The 22,242-nt window shown below is 36.2% G+C and overlaps 1 protein-coding gene across 4 annotated transcripts in view; it reads left to right on the forward strand.

The window, feature by feature from the left end:
* Dip2c (DIP2 acetate--CoA ligase C (putative)) overlaps positions 1-22,242 on the forward strand; it is a 378,666-nt gene that overhangs the window by 220,541 nt on the left and 135,883 nt on the right. For all 4 annotated transcript variants that reach the window (XM_085699206.2, XM_085699207.2, XM_085699208.2 and 1 more), the window contains 5 exons: positions 12,992-13,117; positions 16,289-16,498; positions 19,320-19,454; positions 20,503-20,622; positions 21,326-21,523. In XM_085699206.2, coding sequence (XP_085555332.2) covers positions 12,992-13,117; positions 16,289-16,498; positions 19,320-19,454; positions 20,503-20,622; positions 21,326-21,523 — 789 coding nt within the window. The remainder of the gene's footprint in view (positions 1-12,991; positions 13,118-16,288; positions 16,499-19,319; positions 19,455-20,502; positions 20,623-21,325; positions 21,524-22,242) is intronic.

Raw genomic sequence — 22,242 nt, forward strand, 5'->3', positions numbered from 1 at the left:
GTTGACAGGAGTTGTTTTCCCAGAAGTTTCACAGATGTGATGGTATATGGTGACAATAAGTGAATTCTATGCTTGTTAAGTTTTGTTTACCTTAGTTTTTATGATTTGTGTGTAAGGTTGGTGTAGTGGTCAGAAGATACGTTTGTAGAGTCAGTTCTCTACTTTTACATTTACATGGGTTCTGGATATCAGACTTAGGTTACCAGGTTGGGCAACAAACAGTTTGATCTACTGATACATCTCATTGGTCCCTATTTAATTTTTTAATATTGTGAATATGAACATTGCCCATTAGTTAACTAATTTTAAGCTTTACAATAGTTAAGAATTAAAAACTTTCTTTGAGTCAAAGAGTTTGGAAATTATTGTCACAGATTTTTTTTTAAGTGTTACTGTTTTAAAAGTTGAGAATTGATAGGAGCTAATAACTTTAGTATTGAAATTTACCTCTTAATCTGTTTTTTTTTTCTAATTCAAGATGTGAACTTAGCTACACTTAGTTACTAGGGACAGACTTGTATATTACTTCTCTGCTCTTTTTCATACTTTCTTTTTTTCATTCAACAAATGTACAAATTTTTTTGTGTACTGAGAACTTTGCTATGAACTGTAACTGAGACAAAACTGTAGCAACACACAGTCCCTGCTATCAAAGAGTTTACTAAAATAATTTTTTCATTGGAGGTTTTTCTTTCTCAAACAGCTGGTTTTACTGATTTTATGGAGGATCTTAGGACATTACCTGTGCTTTCTCTGAACAATTCAATTTCTTCCTAATTGATTGTTACAGAATCTTGCTTATTTCCTTATTATGTTAGACTACTATGTGCTATTAGACAAATGTGCACACAGTAGCATTGAGTTAGTCTACAAATTTTACTTATTATCCTCAGAATGGTGATAATCCATCTGTAGAGGGATACCCTGTCCGACAAGGTTGTCAGTATGTACATGAGACCTGTTAATTTTAAAAAGTGAAGATTAAATTTAAAATTCTGTTCTACCTTACTAGGAACATTTTAAGATGAGTAGCTGTATATGAAAGCTTGTTTGTTTTCCTGCTGCCCCGCCCTGAAATAATTGTACAGAAACTGTATTAATTAAAACACTGCTTGGTCTATTAGCTTATACGTATTTCTAGCTAGCTCTTACATCTTAAATTAACCCATTTCTATTAATCTGTGTATCACCACGAGGTTGTGGCCTACTGGCAAGGTTCTGTCCAGTGTCTGTCTCCTTCTGCAGCTACATGGTGTCTCCCTGACTCCACCTTCTTTTAGTTTCCCCACCTAGCTTTATTCTGCCCTGCCACAGGTCAAAGTAGCTTCTTTATTAACCAATGATAATAAAGCATATTCACAGCATACAAGGGGAATCCCACATCAAACAGCTTCTGTACTGTATAATGCATATAGGAACTTTGCCATACCTACCAAATGTTCTATTATAGGCGCATTGTTCTGGGAACTCATGGAAGAAAAGGCAAAAGATCCATTTAGAAGAGCATAAAGGTTTGTTGACTCCACACTAAAGAAAGTTAAATTTATTTGATTACCTCTGCCTAATCAATAGGAGATTTTAGAAATGTGAATCTAGCAAAAATGTTTAGGGTAGACTGGTAGGATTGGGATGGATTTCTAACTCTAAGCAGAAACAAGTTAAAGGACTGTCAGATTATATATATGAAAAAAGGAGGCAGAATTAAAGTCTGTAGGGTGCAATAGAAGTGGTACTTAGGAGGAAATTGGTGTCAAATACTCAGGAAAAAGAAACATCCTTCAAAGTGAAAAAAAATGAGCATTTAGAAAAGAAAAATTAACTCCACGCAAAGAAGAAATGAGAAAATAAGGAAGGTAAACTGAAAACCAGGAACATACAGGTCTATTTTTAGGTTGTAAGACACTCAGAAGCTATCAGGCTTGTCTTCTTGTCTCAGAAAAGAACTGAACATACTGAAAACTAAGGATTCTTCCTACATTCACCAAAGAATTGTTGGCTCAAAATCGCTAATGAATAATGTATGCAGGGATATGAAGAGATAATCCTCAAAATATGATAAAATCAAATTCCTATGGCATCTCATTTTCCTTCTCCCAGCAGTCATTACTTGCCTGCAGTTCCTTCTCTAGGAGTGAGACCCTGTGAAAAATTTCCCCTCTTTGTTAACATATTAGCTATTGTTCTGGATTGTTTATGTAACCATCTCTAGGAGGAGAGACTGTTTCACAGCAGACTCCCTAATTGTTCTGCCTCTTGCTACCCCTGTTCTCTGAGCCATAGATTTCAGAACTAAGCCCCCCCCCTCTCTCTCTCTCTGTGTGTGTGTGTGTGTGTGTGTGTGTGTGTGTGTATGTACTTCCTACGTATTAGCCCAGTAGCACAGACAATAAGGGCAACAGTGAATAAATGGGACCTCCTAAAACTGAAAAACTTCTGTAAAGCAAAGGACACGGGTCAACAAGACAAAACAACTGCCTACCCAATAGGAAAAGATCTTCGCTAACCCCACATCAGACATAGGTCTGATCTCCAAAATATACAAAGAACTCAAGAAATTGATCATAAAAAGAACTAATAATCCAATAAAAAGAAATAGAATACAAACCTAAATAGATAACTCTCAAAAGAGAAATCTAAAATGGCTGAAAGACACTTAAGGAAATGCTCAGCATCCTTAGTCATCAGAGAAAGGCAAATCAAAACAACTCTGAGATTCTATCTTACACCTGTAAGAATGGCCAAGATAAAAAACACTGATGACAACTTATGCTGGAGAGGTTGTGGGGAAAGGGAACACTGCTGCATTGCTGGTGAGAATGCAAGATGGTCCAGCCCCTTTGGATGTCAATGCGGCGATTTTCTCAGAAAATTAGGAAATAACCTTCCTCAAGACCCAGTAATACCACTTTTTGGGTATATATGTAAAGGATGCTCAATCGTGCCACAAAGACATGTGCTCAGCCATGTTCAGAGCAGCATTGTTTGTCATAGCTAGAACCTGGAAGCAACCTAAATGCCCCTCGACCAAAGAATGAGTAAGGAAAGTGTGGTACATTTACACAATGGAGTACTACACAACAGAAAAAAAATAACGACCTGTTGAATTTTGCAGACAAATGGATGGAGCTAGAAAATATCATTTTGACGAGGTAACCCAGACCCAGAAAGACAATTATCACATGTACTCACTCATAAGTGCTTTTTAAACATAAAGCAAAGAAAACCAGCTCACAAATCACAATCCCAGAGAACTTAGATACATTGAGGACCCTAAGAGAGACATACATAGATCTAATCTACATGGGAAGTAGAAAAAGACAAGATCTCCTGATTAAATTAGGAGCATGGGGACATTGGGAGAGGGTTAAAGGGAAGGAGGAGAGGCAGGGAGGGGAGCAGAGAAAAATGTAGAGCTCAATAAAAAATACAAATGATGAAATGCGGATTAAATAAAATATTTTTGAATTGAACTAACAGGACAAGCATGAAATAATTATAGCCTGTGTACTAGTAAAATAAATGACAGTAGTGGTGCAAATGACAGGATGAAGATTTGGGCAGTAATTTGTAATGAAGTCCTTTTACCACCCATGAGGTGGTATTATCTGACTTCAAAGTCTACTTGTATTAATTATAAATGTATGTTGTCAACTCGGGCAGCCATGCAGAAAGTGTTACAGTAAAGTCTAATTGATGTGATTAGAGAAAGGAAAATAGGATTATATAAAACTCAGTACAAGAAAAGGCAGAAAATACGTGTTAAACAAGGAAAGAAATATAAATCGATGGTAGGAAACTTACTAATATGCAAGTATCTGTCAGCAGTCAACATAAGTCTCAGGAATCTAAATATGTGAAGTGATTTCAGAGTGGATTTAAAAACAAGACTCAAGTCTGTATTTCCCACAAGAGATCTATGTTTAATATGCAGTTGTTAATTAAAGAGGTGGAAAAAGTAAGCATTGTAATTCTAGTTAAGATACCTAGGGGACAAGGATAGTTGTCACAGATAAAGACAAGAAGAGAAAAGGCGACTAAACAATTCTTAATATATAAGTGACCAATGATAAACTATCAGCGTTTGTGAGACAAGAAACCTAGCAATGGTGAATGGACCATTATGTGATTGTGGAACATGATAGCCTCACAGTACTAGCAATTGAAAGATCCAGGAGCAGAAAATCAGAAAGGACATAAGTGAACTGAACAGTAGTGTCAGTCAACTGGACTTTATTAGTACAGAATATTTAAGACATCAAGAGAATTTACACTTGTTAAGTTTACACCGAAAATATTCACTAAGGCAGATTATATTTTCAGTCATAAAAAAGATCACCATTAACACAATAGAAAATAAACTATGCTCGCAAACCATGGATGATTTAAACTAGATGTTTGTTAATAGCGGAAAGAGATGAACAACCCACAAATATCTGTCAGAACATTGTTTCTAAGCGACACATGAATCAAAAGTCCCAAGACACTGAAAAATATTTTTAACTAAAAGATAATGAAAAAGCATATAACTAAACTTGTGAGGTGAGTAAAAATCAATCCTTAGAAATCTTTAGAACATTGAAAGTATGCATTAAAAACTAAGAAATTGGGACTGAAGAGATAGATGGCTTAGCAGTTAAGAGAACTGATTGCTCCTCCAGAGGACCCAGGTTCAATTTCAGCACCCACATGTCAGTGCACAATTGTCTGTAACCCCAGTTCAAGGGAATCTTAACACCTTCACACAGGCATACATGCAGGCTAAACACCAATGCACATAAAAAACTAAGAAATTAATAATAATTAAAAATTAAAAATCTAAGTTGTTTCTTTAAAGAATTAGGAATAAATACCCTAAGACAAAAACTATACAAAGGTATTAAAAACTATATACAAATGATTCGTTAATTAGGTGCAGAAATCTTAGGAACATTAGCAAATTGAGTGCAATAATATATAGAAAGAATTATATGCAGTTACCCAGTGGAATTGATTTTCAAAATACAAGATTGGCTTAACATTTGTCAATCAACGAATTCATCAAAACAACAAGCTAAAACAGGCAAAACGTCATCTAATTTCATCAATTGATACAGAAAAAGGAGTCAACACAATCTAGTAGTTGTGATGGAACCTCTCTGTAAATTAGGAATAAAGATGGGCTCCTTACATGTATTAAATATTCATGCAAGTTCCAATATAACATCAACTAATATTTATTTGTCAAAAATGAATTTTTCACTAAGATCCAGGGACAAGGTAAAGGTTACCACTCCTAAGCAATATCATACTAGAAATTCGAGCTAGTAATAGAGAACATGGAAGAAACTACACAGCTAGAAAGGATGAAGATAAATTATATAACTCTGGGTAACAAAATTGTATGTAGAAATGACAAAGAATTATCAAGAATAGAAAAATGCTCCTGTAGTAAATATGCAGTTGCAGCAAGGTTGCAGGATAGGAGAGCAAATTACCATTTTTTATTAGCAATGAAACTTCAGAATTAGAATATTTAAAACATTATAATTGGCACTGAAATATGACATACCTAAGTACAATGCTAAAAAATACACATGCAAGATTATGTGATGAAAATAAGTGAGGCTGGAGATATGGCTCAGTGGTTAAGAGCAGCGGCTGCTCTTCCAGAGGTCCTGAGTTCAATTCCTATTAACCACATGGTGTCTCACAACCACCCATAATGAGATCTGGTGTCCTCTTCTTGCCTGCAGCCAGACATACAGGCAGAACACTGTATACATAATAAATAAATAATAAATACTAAAAAAACCAACAACAAGTGAAACTAGAAGATTGCCAAGTGTAGGATCATATGCCTATGATTCCAGAATTTCAGAGGTCAGGATAGGAAGATTGGTTTCTGGAGGCCAGAGTGGACTCTATAGCCAAATCTTGTTTTTAAGAGGGGTTCAGCATGTAAACTACCAGGCCCAACAATCTGATTTTGACCCCAGGATCTACATGGTGGAAGAAGAGAACCACCTCTCTCAAATGCATACATCTTATTCATATACATCAGATAGCATATGCCCCCATAAGATTTTTTTTAAGATTTTAATAAATACTGTTGGTGGTTTATTTCGAAAAGCTTACTGTTGTTCAGATATCATTTCAAATAACTTCATCTATAAGGCTAGGAATTTGTAGCAATGGCAGAACTCTTTCCTATTTATAGAAGAGGCAATATAAGGCCTCACATATAGAAGGCCCTATATTTGAACCCCAGTTCCAAAAGAAAAAAACAAAAACTCATCTGACTTGATCAGTATGTTAAATATAATTCTAATCACGTAAGATTTTTGAGAGGGTTATTAGAGATCCAGTTGTCGTTGTTATCAACAAATTTATTCTTAAGTTTATATAAAAATGTGAAGATCTATAAAAGAACAGTATAGAAGAAATAGGACCAATATACATCTTAGCTCATTACCTACTATGAAAGTAAATGAGAGAAGAGCATTAGTCAGTCCACTATTAGTCAGTGAAGGAGAACAGACAGCCCACAGATGGACCTGCAATGGGGAAAGATCATCATTTCAAAGTAGGACATGATATAAAAACAAAATATAATGAGAAACTAGACATTAAATTTAGGTTTGAACTGGAAAAGGATTACAGCTCCATTTGTAAAACACAAAGTTCCTGGAAGACATCATGGAGAAAATGGAGATAAATTTCAGTGTGGTGATGAATTTTGGGTAATATATCAATAGTACAATTCACAAAGAAAAAATTAAAAGCTGAGCTTGACTGAAAAAAACCTGTGCCCTAATATAGTAAAAGATAGGCCACAGATCTGGGTTTCTTTTAACCTTTCAATGATAAGTTATAAAGGACTAACAGCCAGCCTACTAAAAGAAAAGAAAACAATCAAATTAAAACATGGACAGAAGATATGAATAGCTATCTCCCCAAAGTGATGCACAGATGGTAAATAGAGCATGGGAGAAGATGCTCAGCATATGTCATCAGAGAAATGGAGATTAATAAGGCAAGATACTATCAAAATCATGAAAATTCAAGGCTAGGAAAGACATAGAGCAACAGGGAATGTCCTTGGTGGTGAGGATGCATTAAGAATATAGTTTGACAATTTCTTTTTCTTTTCTTTTTTATTATTTTTTTATTTTTATTTTTATTTCTTTTTGAGACAGGGTTTCTCTGTGTGTAGTCCTAGCTGTCCTGTAACTAGTTGTTGTAGACCAGGCTGAAATAGTCTACAAGATTTGCCTCCCAAGTGCTGAGATTAAAGATGTGCACCACCACTGCCTGGCTTGTCAGTTAAGCTAAACATACTCCTTGGTGTCTACCCAACGGAGTTGCAGATGTGGTTATAAAAATGAAAACTAAAAGACCTGCATACCAGTTTCACAGCAACTTTGTTCTTGATGTGTAAAATTGGAAGAAACTAAGATGAATCTTCATTTATTCATTTTAAACTGCATCAGATAGTAGATTTTTAGTGGTAAAAATAAGTGCACTATTGATCTACTAAAAGATACCAATGAAACCTAAAGGTGTCTTACTAAGTGAAAGAATTAACCTAAAATGGGCGGGTATCCTATGACTCCATCTTCGTGTCATTATGGAAAATGTACATCTGGAAAGGGTAAAAAAGTTAGGAGTAGACAGAGATTAGAGGTGGAGGAATGAAGATCAAGGCACGGAGGGCTTGTGGAGCATTGAAGCTATCTTGTATGACACCACACTGGTATCTTCATGTTGTTTCACACTGTTATTCATAACACACTGATTATTAACACAAAATGTGCATTTCGTAGCATGGATGTTATTTAATAATTTACCAGTGTTCCCTTATTAATATCAACCAAATGTATCATACTAACAGAGATGGAAGCAGATGACAGAATTTTCTCTGAGTGAGACAGAGTATTTCTGGGTGTGCTGCTGCACATCTTCATTCCCAGCACTTGAGACGATCAGGCAGGTGGATCACAACTTTTATGTGAATTTGGGCTACATATGGAGGTTCTATCTCAAAACACAATGGAGTTATTCACTGGCTCCTATAGAGAGTTGAACAGCAATATATATAGCTGTTCACATGTGGTTCATAGACTTTTTTCTTGTAGTGACCAAACAGGAACACATATATCAGAATAAATGTATTTGGGTGACTGACAGTCAGATGTGCACCACAACTTCCATGTGTTCCACAGTATTGCTACAAGGATTCATGGTACAATATATGAAGAACAGGTTGAACCAGTCAGCAGCCTAACCTCTCTGTTCATTTTAAGTGTTGCACACTCAGTAAAATAATTTTTGCCTCAAAATATTGGTGAAGGCAGCTGTCATCTTACACTTGTGCAATATGTATTTACCATTTTGCTTTGTATGTTTTATCCTAGGTAATTCTCTCAGCAACTATGTGATGTTATTCAGAGTTTATAGATGATGAAATTGTATTCTTGACCTAAAAAATATATATTCAAGCCTAGTATGAGGGTACATGGCTGTAATCCCAGAACTTGGGAGACAGGAGGATTGCTATGAGTTTGTAGCCAGCCTGGATTATGTATGGATACACTGCCTTAAAACACAAGACAACAAAACAGAATTTGTATTTAGAGTTAATACAGATGGTAACTAATAGAACTGGTATTTTTCCACCAAAGCCTGGATTCTTAATCCTTTTGTTTCTAAAGAAACACAGGTGTATTTTTCCATTGCAAAATTCATTGTGCTTTCCATCATTAATAAAGAGCCTCAGCTTATAGAACTAAATGAAAAGAAAAGCTTCAAAAGTCTATTAGAGGAAAGTAATAAGTTAGATAAATTATTAGAAGCCATAAGGTCTATCTTCCAACCCAGTTGGAGGAGTGGGGACTGACTGAGTAGATTTACGAGCCAGTCAGTCACCCATGGTGATTATTTTAGAAAGAGATGTTTGTAGGAAATAGAGACAAATGAGCCAGAGTTGCCCAACATTTTGCTGTATTACTGAACTTTTAATAAACTCTTGCTGAGGGAGACACTAGTGCCTTTTCCTTAATCACTATATATCATGCAAAGGTGTTTATTATTTCCAGTACTTTCTGAAATTCTGGTGGAGAAATGTCTCTTAGTATGATGTGCTTGATGCTATAAATATAAGAAGTTCCTAACGAATCATTTACTAACACTAGTGATCTGTTAATTTAGTGCTGTGTAAAGCTGGTCTTAAATCATTTAGTGTCTATAGTTGAATGCTTTAGAGCTTTCAGCAAAAGAAAAGTTAATAAAGTGAATAAACTATAAACTTTTAGAGCAGAGGAGGGCACAGACAATAAAGACTCTGTGTCACTGAAGGAGCAAACTATCAATTTGCTGTCACCCGTTCCAAAGACAACTTCTATGAATCTGAGTCCTAAGTAGATTTGGGCTAGCTGTTCCATCAAGGACCACCAAATGTGGTTCAGGATCAGTGAGTGACTTTACTTCTTTGTCCTGTGTCTTTTGTAGATCTCCCAACTTTCTTACTCATGAATGATAGGTTGTCTGATGCTTACCTAGGCAGAACCCTTCCCCCAAGACAGTATTGCAAATCACAACACATTTTTCTTAGCATGCCACAGTCCATACTACCAAAAGCTTGAAATCAGTACTCTTTGTGGGAGAACTTAGTCCAGCTATCCCTCCTAGATTTCTTTATGTCTATCTCATTTTGTACTTCTAGGTTGTAGCTTTGCTGCTTAATTTATTTTTTGCTTTGATACTGTATTAAGGTCACCTTGGGATATACCCCAAAGTCGTTTTCTATTTCCCTGACATTGTAGGCTGTCACTTCCTAGCTTTTGGCCACCTTTTGGTACTCATGGGTAGTGACAGAAAGAAAATCAGTTATCTCTGCAGCATAGTGCACATAGGCTAGGTCTTTTCCTGTGTCTTTGTAGTCATTTGTATTTCTGACACTCAATTGGAATTCATGACACGGTCTGTATGGCCAGTGTGATCAGCAAGTCTGTTAAGGTCTTGTGGACATTACAGACTCTCATTTGAAAGACATCATGACATCTCTGTGTAAACTGACCCTCGTTATCTGGTCAAATACCTTCGAATGAGTGAGGTTTATTTATTTTTTTCCTTTTCATCATTTCCCTTTCACAGCCTCTTCTAGTTTTTAATTCATTTGACTGGAAAAACTTCATCAAGAACATTTTAATTAAGATTTTGTGGGGCACTTAATCAAGTGCTTTAATGAGTTTCTAATGCATCACAGCTGGTAAATTTCATTCATAGACTCATGAAGATAAAAGGAAGATCTGTTTTGTAACAACCTATTTATCATATTACTGTTTTGTCCTCAAAGTTTTATTTGTATGTGCTTTCTTAGAATTTATGTGGGATTTCACCTTATATCTCAGGTAATACCCATTCTTTCCAGTCTTACATGTTTAAACAGTTCTTCTTGTTTCCTTTGTGCAGGGTACTGAGAATGGCTGGGGTTTTGGGGAACTTCCTGTGAGTCCTTGGTCCTCACACCCTTCAGGAGACAGAGCAGACACCATTATGTTCTCATTATTCCTGAGCCCAGATCTTAGCTTTGCCTTTTTCTCCTTCAGTATTTGACTCTCATTATACCAGCCACTTTTCCTGTGACTGTCACAGAATAGCCAACAAGAAGCAACTTAAGAAAGGATTTATTTTGGCTTATAGTTTGAGGGGATATAATCCATTATAGCTGAGACTGTATGGTGGCAGGAGCAAGAGGTTACTGGTCCCAGTGTATCCAAGGACAAGCAGAGAGCAATGGATGCCAGTGCTCAGTTAGCTTTCTTCTTTTTATGCAATCTGGGATTCACCTGTAGCACACAAAGCCCATTAAATGATGCAATTCACATTTAGAGATTCTTCTTCCCATACCAGTTAACCCAATGTAGAAAATCTCTAGCAGGCCTGCCAGAGGTTTGTCTTGAAGGTGAGTCTAGATCCTATCAAGTTGGCAATCATTATTAAATATCACAGATCTACAACCTTTTAAACCATATTCTTGGAAGCTGCTTCCAGTAACAACAGTGGGCATTTCCTTTCTAGTTGCTGCCATCACTGGACTGGTGGTCCTGAGTTTTGTAAGAAATCAGGCTAAGCAGGCCATGATGAGCAAGCCAGTAAGCAGCATTCCTCCATGGCCTCTGCGTCAGCTCCTGCCTTCAGGTTCCTGTTCTGTTTGAGCTCCTGCTCTGACTTCTTTGATGGCTAACAGGTGCAGTGGAAGTATAAGCCTTTCCTCCCCAACTTGCTTTTTGGTCATAGTGTTTCATCATAGCAATAGAAACCCTAGCTAAGGCACCAACTGATATCTAATTAGATTTAAGGTCCACTCTATGAGATATAACCCATACCTGACTAGAAAGATCAGGGATATAGCAGAAATCCAAATACTACTTTTCTGCTAAAGGAAGGTAGCAGTTTTACTATACTTGTAGATCACTGTCTTGTTCAGCCATCATTAGTGAAACTTCCACCTGCAATAGATAGGAGCAAAAACAGACCACAATGGGACAATGTTCAGAGAGTGAGAGAATTTGTAACACTCAGTCTGAAATGAGATGTCTCCATCAAATCCCTCTTCTCAGAACTCAAAGAACCTGTGGAAGAGGAGGCAGAAACATTGTAAGAGCCAGTTGGGATGACTGACATCAAAGAAGGCCTCCCAAACACAGTGAGACTGATGCACATATGAATTCACAGAGACTATGACAGCAAACACAGGTCTATGCCTAATGTGGTTCTAGCACTAAAAGATGAAGTGGGCACAACCCCTCATCCCTAACCCAGAAGTTATCTCCAATTGATAACTGCTCACGAAGGAAAAATTAGTTTTCTCCAATGGAGTCTCACTGAGTATACAAATCATTAAGGACAGATCCTATGCCTAACAGTAAATGACCAACACAAAACAAAGTCATTGATATTTCTGGAGATTCCTGGCCTCATAATGCTTTGTCTATGCATGTTTTTACTTTTTTCTTTTTTTCTTTACAAGTCTTTTTTGTATATATTATGGTTTGTGGTGTTGTGTTTTTGTGGGATTTCTGTGTTTGTGAAAGTGAAGTGTGTGTCTCTGCATCTATATGTGTTTCTTGTATTTTCTCTTAGTCTTTTCCCCCTTCTGTTTGCTTTTTTCTATTCTGGTTTCTTTGTTTTATTTTACCTTATTATTTTAGATACCTATTTGTATTTTAATGAGAGAGAGAAAGAAAGGATGTGGATTTGGGTGAACTGGGGAATCAGGAGAATCTGGAAGGACGTGTGGGGAGACACCTCAATTAGAATAAATTGAATGGAAATTTTCAATAAAAACTATGACTTATACCTTATAGTTCCCATCAAATAAATAGAAAAATGCTGAATATATCTCAATGCTTGCTTCTTTCTCATTACTCTAAGTCTTTTGTAATGATGCTGCCTTACAAAGTAGGCATTCAGGCTAGGGATGTGGTTCATTATTAGAGCTCTTATCCAGCATATGCAGCATCTTGCCTTTCATCTCTAGAAGTGGAGAGAAATAAACATAAAATTGGCTTTTGATAATATGTGTGGAATTGATATCATGGATTAATATTTATAAAATGTCTAACATAGTCTCTGGATTGTAGCTTATGTTTTCTGACTATGAGTTATGAGGCAAACATACTTCCTCTAATGGGATATTGGAAGGAATTATCAAGCTTGAATACATGACCTCTAATAGTCAGGGCCCATTTACTCTATGAAAAGTCATGAGCATTTTGGAGCCAATTTTTTTTAAAATAAAGATTGAATGCTAATAAAGTGAATGAATTTTAATTTTTTTCTACTGGGTATTTCAGACTGGTGGGACTAACTACTTTACTTTCTTTTACCCATTTATTTCTTAGCCTAAGTAAAAAGATCCCATGTACCACAGGTCCAGACAGTTGCATGAAGGATCTGTTTTTAGGACTTTGGTCTGAATGGTGGAATAATTGAACTCTCTTCATTTCAGATGTTCATACAGAGGCTGTCCAGGCAGCTCTTGCTAAACACAAAGAAAGGAAAATGGCAGTGCCCATGCCTTCCAAACGAAGATCCCTGGTTGTACAGACCTCTATGGATGCCTATACACCCCCAGGTTAGCAACACCTTCAATGTTTCTGCTTCTTAAATGTGTCACATGTCTCCCGCCTTATAATTAATTGATAACTATCTCAGCAACAGCAGTCTTTAAAAAAAAAACTCTTTAAATGTCAAAATACAAAATGATGGGCCTCATCACAGCATCTTCACATATACATTGCTGTTACTCATCCTCCTCAGAGTCCTTCTGATGCCCATCTACATCTCATTCATCCTTTAGTTTCCCCCCAGTTTGTCACTCTTTCCCTTCTATGTCACATGTATCCCATTATTCTCTTGTTCTACCTTACTTTAGATCTTATCTCCTCCTCTATAGTTCCTTTCTGTTCTACACACATACACACCTAGATTCCATATGTGAATGGGAACATGCAATGTTCCTCCCTTAGTTGCATAACTGTATGGTTTATTTTCCTTAACATAATGAACTCTCCTTCTCTATCCATTTTCTTGTAGATCTCGGGATTTGACCTTTTCTTACCACTGAGTAAAAGTTTATTGTGTATAGCAAACCACAGTTTTTTATTGATGGGCATATAAGTTGATTTAATAACCTAGCTATTGTGACTTCTGCTACAATAAAAAAGGATGTGCAAGTATCTGTAGTGTGTTGACATAGAGTCCTTCAGGTATATCCATCCCCAGGAGTTAACAATTTCATGAACCATACTCCAAAAATAGTATGTGAGTTTAACTTGGAAGAGAAATTTAACATCATTTTGTATGTGCCTATATTAGTATTTTATATTTTCATAAAGATTCAACTATAATCACTCAAAATCCTTGGAAAATTTTACTCATTTATTTATCTATATAGAAAATATTATAGCTTTTAGTTATAATTGAAGTTAGATAGTTCTTTTTTTCTGCTAGACAGATATATATGTATATCTACATACATATAGATATACACATATATATCCTCAAATCTTTAAATACTAATACCATATATTATTATGTTGTGAAAGAAACCAGATGAATTGGTCAATCAATTCAGATGGTGACCTAAAACAGGAGTCACTTAGATTTTACCTGTGGAATGTGAGACAGTACTTTAGCTTCTGTAGGCTTTCACAGCTCCTCAACCCTGATATTGTAGTATAAAAGCAACCATTTCTGTGTGTCAGTGGATGAAAGTGCTTAGAAAAAGTTCACAAAAACAGTATCCATGATTTGATCCATGATTTACTAACCCTTCATCTAAAATGATTAGAAACATTGGCCTGTTTACTTTCCCTTTGCCTTGTTAGTGTGTTTTTATGTGACTAGTAAAATACTTGTTGCTGTATGCTTTATTTAAATTATTTTAGAAGGTCAGCACAATCACAGTTAGGAAAGTTAAGAAGCATGGTACCTGCTTGCCAGTGGTGAGGACTTTCTGACTATGCCGAAGTGTGGGAGATGGAAGAGTGAGTGAGTGTAAGAGGGAGAGGTCCCATGGGAAGACAGGGAGCCAAAAGAACTTGGCTAGTCTCAGTTTTTGTAACAGCCTATTCCCACAGGAACTAAGAAGGTCCTGTGAAAACACCAGAAGTAAATAACCTCTGGTGACACTAAATCATTGTACCCAAAGAGCTCAGGAGCACATTTTTCAGTAATTGAGAATTTTGGAGGATTTATGTTTAAGGACAATTTTCTTATATTCCTAATATGTTGAATGTTTTCATCCCGAGATGCTATCAAATACTTTTTGTAGTCTTAGAGGATGTCACATTTTGCTATTCTTTAGTGTATTAGTAACATTAATTCACTTTTAAATACTAACCTGGACTTTCGTTGTGGGTTTTAGTGTCCTGTTCTAGCAGCCAATTGGTCATAGTGTAGTATGTTGCCTGTTTATTAGCTAACTAATATTTTGTGGAGAATTTTGTGTCTGTATCCTGAGGGATGTTATTCTATACTTTTATCTTGAAAGGTAGTGTGTGTTAGAGTAAGAAATGAAATATTAACTAGAAAGGAGCATATGAAGAGTTTCTGGGTAGAAGCTTGTAGATGGCCTTGATATATGCATTTAAGCACTTCTAAAGTTTTAAGAATACATATATAAGATGTTTAAGTTTCACTTGTTTAAATAGTATTATATATAAATTATATGCTAAAAGGCAAAAAGGTAGGAGAGAAAATTTCTAATATTCTTGTTTTTCTAATTTATTTCATAAAAAATATACAGAGCATGTATTATGATAAAATGGTGCAGCTATTTTTAATGCTGCTAATTCTCTTTCCTGTTATATATATCAGAGCTATTTCTCAGCCTTCTTGTTTCCTTTTATTTCACATAACTTATCTCTAGTTGAGATCCTAAGTCATTCTTCCAGTATAGGTTAGAAAACAAACACTACAGTCATTCATTCTTAACCCCTTCCTGCTAACTGAACTAGCATTAAATGAAAATATATCTATTAAGTTTTGTGAATAATGTGCATTTTACTTAGGTTATGTCATTTTTTTCCAGATAGAAAAATAAACCAACTAAATGTGAGAACATTTTCTAATAAATGAATGCTTTAAAAGTGAATGGATTTTCATTGAGATGAAGTGTGATGTAATGAGAGTATGTAATAAGCACCAGAGATAGAGGCAGAGATCACCATGTGGCTAGGTTACTAGAGAAGGAGATATGGTGTGTATGTACTTTAAAGTGGGTTCTTCTTTAGCTGCCATTTCTTCATCAAAACTCAAAGTCTGAGTAACCTCATAGGCATTTTGTACTCTCAGTAAGACTAAAAATAAGTCATAGTTCAAAAAGTATTTTGGACATCCAAGGAATCACAGCAAACCTATTTGTAAACAAGTAGAAATAGCTCAAGCATGTGTTAGAAAATTGTACCCCATCCTATAACTTGGTGGGTGTGTACAGAGAAGATACTGGCTTCTTTCTAAACAGTTACTCTTGAGAAAATAGGTATCTTTGCCTAGTATCTTAATGTCCAGATAAATGTCCTATAGTATACTTAATGTATTTTAGTATAATGAAACTTACTGAATATAAAAGTTTGATTATGTGAAGAGTGGAATAACTTTTCAAAAATGTTGCAAGCCAAAAATCACTGGGTTATTATTGTTTGATCTGAAGTGAAACTTTTGGCAATGTGTGGTAAGGCAGTGAGATTGAAGACCATCTTTGCTGCATTATTTAACAAATCAAATCTCTTCTTGAAAATAGATACCTCTTCTGGTTCAGAAGATGAAGGCTCAGTACAGGGTGATTCCCAAGGAACCCCGACCTCTAGCCAGGGCAGCATCAACATGGAGCATTGGATCAGCCAGGCCATCCATGGCTCTACTACATCAACCACCTCCTCCTCCTCCACTCAGAGTGGGGGCAGTGGAGCAGCACACCGGCTGGCAGACGTCATGACCCAGACACACATAGGTGAGTGAGATGCACATAGTGTGGAGGACTGGGTCCCTTTGCCTTTCCTGGCATCTGATTTGTTCTTGTCATTATCTGAGTAGGTACTGAGTGTTAGTTTGTTCTCTAGGAATGTTCTGGTTATAGTATCTGATGGACACCTGGGTTACTGCGTTGAACAAAACATTTCTCAAACTCTTGCTTTATGGTTATTGAACACCTTAGTCTCTTATAGCAAGAATTCTCCCAGCTTTGTGTTGGTGTAGGGCCTACATTAATTATAAACTGGTTGCCCTGTTAATATAGGCTTCTTATTGATTAACTCTTACATCTTACATTAACCCATTATTTTTGTCTGTGTTAGCCATGTGGCTTGGTACCTTTTATCAGTGAGGCATTTTCATCTTGCATCCTCTGCGTCTGGGTGATGACTGCAGACTATGAGCCTTTTCTCTTCTCAGAATTATCCTATTCTAGTCACCTGGCCTATACTTCCTGCCTGGCTACTGGCTCATCAGTCTTTTATTACACCAATACAAGTGACAAATCTTTACAGGTTACAAGACTATTGTCCCACAGCAAAACAGATTATAAAGTACAAGCTGCTGTTACTTGGGGGGGTGGGTGGGGTGTCATTTGAGGAACTTGAAGGACTTAATGATTTCTGCCCAAAGGCATTCAGGTTGTTTAAGTACTTCATACTATTCTGTATGTGGGTTCTAGAATGAGGAAGACTGTGTAGATTAGAAAAAGTAGAAGGTGGGCTAGAAAGATGGCCCAGCAGTTAAGAGCACATACTGCTCTTGCAGAGGACCTGAGTTTTGTTGCCAGCACAAACATTGGACTATTCACAACTCCCTGTAGCTTGAACTCCAGGGGACCCTGGAGTAGCCTCTTTTGGCCTCCAGACACAGCTATACTCATGTACATCTATCCCCCAGATTCATATACATAATGAAAAATAAAAATCTTAAACCCACAAGGTCAGAAGCAAGACCATGGAACATCTGAAAATAGTTCAGGTGAAGAGGTAAGCAATAATTAGAGGAAACATGTGTTAGATGAATATGTTTTATGAACTGTGTGGGTGATGTTGTCATCCTGGCCCATGTGCTTGTTACTTACTGGGCTCCAGTCTAGTCCTCACTCTCAGGGCACAAGTAGGACATCTTGATCTCTGTTGCCATTCATTGTTTTATGTGGATTAAGATACTCAAACAATTCAATGGTAAGAGGTTTACAGAAGGTAAATTGCTTGGATAAGATCCAGTATGATCACTCCATCATGTTGCCACCGAGTAGGGAAACAGTTAAGTCCTTGGAGGCAGTTGCATATTACACTGTCATCTATACTGAGAGTATGAGTGAGGTGCAGATGCGGTCCTCCCAAGTCACACCTGCAATACTACAGGAATACCTTTCCACACCAGAAAACAGGAAATGGAATGAATGAGTTAAGAATGGTACAATCAGCTTAGATACCCAGAATGTGGATCTTTAACTATTTGATGGGTAGGCAAAGTCATTTCAAACTGACATTTTAAGCTTCACCCCATTTGAACTTAGTGGAATAAAGTTAAAAGCATTGACCTTTTCTTATCCAAATGAGTTTGTTTGGTCCATTGCCTGAAGAACAGCATCTGCTTTGAGTTCTCCCATTAGCAACAACTGGGATCTTGAAGTTACTTTTTCAGTAAAGGAAAAAAAAATGTGAACCATAATTTCTCACCCTTGTTCCTCTCATAACTGTTGCAAGTAAAAAGGAGAGTATTGGAACATTCTGAACAAGCAATGCTCCTTTCAAAGTGATATTACTTCAGTTTAACATATTTTGAAGAAAATTACCAGTCAGTGTTACCTAATAACTTACATTTGAAATATCAGAAAATTAAGCATTGTATGTAAATGTAACCATAAATATATTTAGACAACATAATTCATTCTTGCTGATTGGAGCTTAGGATAGTTGCTGAGGCCACCAGCTGTCCATGGTACCTGAACAAAGAGGTTACCCACCAACTGCCTCATGTAACTCATTATATTCTCTGATTTTGTTCTTTTAAGAAGGTTCTCATCTTACTAAGAGGACCACATATTTCTGAACAAATTAATCACTGCCTTTAGCTTTCCCTTTGTGAGTTTACACTTGGAATACTGAAGGAAATTATAGCATGCAGAATTAAATTTATCCAAACTATAAAAGGTTGTATTATTCATATATGCCAAAGCTCAGTGTGACCTAAATATAACTCCTGAGTGTGTGACATTTAGTAATTTCTCATTTGGCACAAGGATAAGTTCCTAGAATATCTGGGATTTATCTATAGAAATTGGCATTTTTAAAGCAAAAGCAAACTGATAAAATCTGATGAGAATTAGAATACTTCATTCCAGAGACAAAGGCAGCCAAAAAAAAAAAAAAATCAAAGTTGGCAACATTTGACCTTTTGCTGAGATCATCAAAAGCAAGAAACAAGAAAATAGCATGAGTGTGTGCCTGTATATGCTATATACACATTTAACAAACTCAAGGCAAAATAAAATCCAAAATTAAGTTTGATCCCTTAGGGCAAGTTGCTTCATGTGGAACCTGTAGAAACTTCTTTTGCACATAAGACGAGAAAAGAAAGAGATGGCAACCACACAGTCTCTCTCAAAATGAACATTCTGCTGTTCATTGTATCCACTTTCAAGTGTCAGGATTACAGACTTGTGTCACCATGTTTGATCTTACTATGTGAGTTTGTCAAAGTATTTTCTAGGCATTTTTGAGATGCTATTGCTTAGCCTTTGGAATAACCATAAAGTTCATCAGAAAATTGTCTTCTGTGCTTCTTTACAGAAAATCATTCTGCACCTCCTGATGTAACCACATACACCTCAGAACACTCAATACAAGTGGAAAGGCCACAGGGCTCTACCACATCTCGGACAGCACCAAAGTATGGCAATGCTGAACTCATGGAGACTGGGGATGGTATGTATTATAGTGAGGTGCTTCCTCCTGTGTGAACACTCTTCTTCTGTCCTTACTATGATTAGTATGAGTCTTTCTGAGTGAATGTGCTGCTTCTAGACACGACACTCATTGGTTCCTTCAGTCCTGCTTATCAGATTCCTCAGGAACTTTTCAGCAAGCCTCAATTATGAACTTTCTGCTGTATTCTAGTTTAATTGTGTTATATTCCTGCCAGTGTCATAAAAATTAGGGTAGAATCTGGCAGTAAAATTATCCTTTTTTTTCTTTGTGAAAAATGGGCAGAACAGTATCAACATGCAACAATCAATGTACCTTACAGTGTTGGTGTTATGATGACTGAGTGGTTCACAGTTAAACACTTAGTTCTGGCCATATCTTTAACAAATTGCACTTTCCTTAGCATGATTGAAGCTGTAATGCTACTTATTCATAAAGATCAATTTCATTAAAATGGTAGCAATTCCATTTCTGACAGAATTGCTGTTCTTGTATTCTACCAAGTTGGCTTTTGTTTTCTGGTATACAAATTGTTGAAATTGACCATTGATGTTATTCTTTCCATTACTTAAAAACTTCTGTTATCCTTGAAATCTGTCCAAGTTTCAGTGTTGGGTAAGTTCTGACTCCTGCATTGTGTTGTCCAGTGTTTCTCATTGTGTACACTCTTACCTCAGAACCACTCCTGAGCTAGGAATAACATTCTTACCTGTGCTTCAAAACCACTAGTCTTGGGTTCATCTGAACCAAATTGATTGGAATTAGCTGATGAGAAGATATTATGTTTAGATGTTAGGAAATAGGGCTATTTTTCCATGATTTCAGAGCTATAATAATTTTTCAATTCTGAAAGTACATTTTAAGATTAAAAACAGTTTTGAAGTGATAGAAGTACAGGACAGTGCTTAGATACCGTGTCTCACATGTAAGGCCTTATGCTGTATTCGTACTACAGCAAACAAAAATACTATTGTTTGGAAAATTTTTCATAAGTTATCTTATTTTTTCCAGAATTTGTTCATTTCCACTGTGGTTCCTATTTTTTCAGGTGTACCAGTAAGTAGTCGAGTATCAGCAAAAATTCAACAGCTTGTCAATACCCTTAAACGACCGAAGCGGCCCCCGTTACGGGAATTCTTTGTTGATGACTTTGAAGAATTGTTAGAAGGTAAATTTTTTTCTACCTCTTCTTTTAGGAGGTCCTGTAGTTCTATGTACAATGATATATTTTCTGCAAAATGACTTTATTTTGTTAAGAATGATAAACTTGCCTTTTCTTAATAATAGAACTCTAAACCAGAGTACAGGTTGCTGTTTTCAGTGCATATGTTAAACGTATACCAAGTGCTAAGCAGTTAGAGTTTAGAAGCCATCTGCCCCCTCGGTAGTAATGTGACTCTGTTCTGTGATTTAGGCCTAGACATTTATTTTAGTTTTACTCACAAAAGTAATTTCACCATGCTTTTCTTATTTTTAGAGTGTTTGTAGATTTCTGCCTATAGCTCATCATTAAAGGGGAAAATATAATGTAAGAGCTGAGCCTTTTGTAGTCTTGAATACTGCGTGCTAATAATTAGAACTTTAAACCCATGCATTTAAATGTGAGACTCTAGGCATATGGTTCAGTTTTGTCTGTTATCTACAGATGTTCTCACACCCACCTGAATTCTTCATTCTGTGTTGCCTTGGAAATTTTAAGAACTCAATTCTTTTGTTACATCCATAATAATTTTGATTCTAGAAAAGCATGTTCTCTGTCAGCTGATACACTTATGCCTTAAATATGAATCTCTTAGATTTTTTACAAACTCTTAAAAAATACTAACAGGTGTATTTTTTTGTGAAAATCTTATATGTTTAAATGTATTTAGTTCAACAACCAGATCCAAACCAGCCAAAGCCAGAAGGTGCCCAAATGCTGGCCACAAGAGGAGAGCAGTTGGGAGTGGTCACGAACTGGCCACCCTCTTTAGAAGCTGCACTACAGCGATGGGGGACTATCTCACCAAAGGCCCCCTGCCTGACAACCATGGACACAAATGGAAAACCCTTGTACATCCTCACTTATGGTAATCCTATAATGTCTTTTATAGTAATCTTATAAAGTCCACTCTCTGTCCTTTGTCATTCCTGCATATAACCGCTATGGAATGGAAAAAAAAGTACATTATCTTCTGGGTGACTCATTTATGTGTGTGTGTTGCCTTGTTTGTTTCTAGTTTAAAGGTAGATGAAAATTTAAAGAAATTTTTAGTAAAATTACTTTGTGTTGATAGAGGAGTTACTATTTTTTTAAACTTAAAACCAGGAAAGGATGTATAAAGCTGTAATTATAACTCCACTGTGATGCTAGATCTTGTTTTTGTTTTTTGTTTGTTTGTTTTCAAATGAGTAATTTCATTGGTGATCAGTAGGGAGTATATATCAAACCATTGGGCCTAGGCTTGAATCATAATTCCCTAAAATACCCACATGCTATAATCCCAAATGCTAAAACTGAAAGATGATGGAAATTCCTGAAGTCTGAAATCCAAGAAGTTTTAACTCCCCAAAATATAGTTATATAAAAATATTTAAAATTCATTAAAAGACTTTTCTCATACACACATACACACACACACTCACACACATATTTGATTTTTGTTTTGTTTTGAGACAAAGTCTCTATGCATAGCCCTCACTGCCCTGGAACTTGCTATGTAGACCAAGATGGCCTCTAACATATAGAGATTCACCCACCTTCTATTTTCCTGGTGTTAGAATTAAGGGCATATGCCACACCTGCCTT

The sequence above is a fragment of the Myodes glareolus genome, chromosome 14 (assembly GCF_982192425.1).
Source record: "Myodes glareolus chromosome 14, mMyoGla1.1, whole genome shotgun sequence".
NCBI lineage: Eukaryota > Metazoa > Chordata > Mammalia > Rodentia > Cricetidae > Myodes > Myodes glareolus.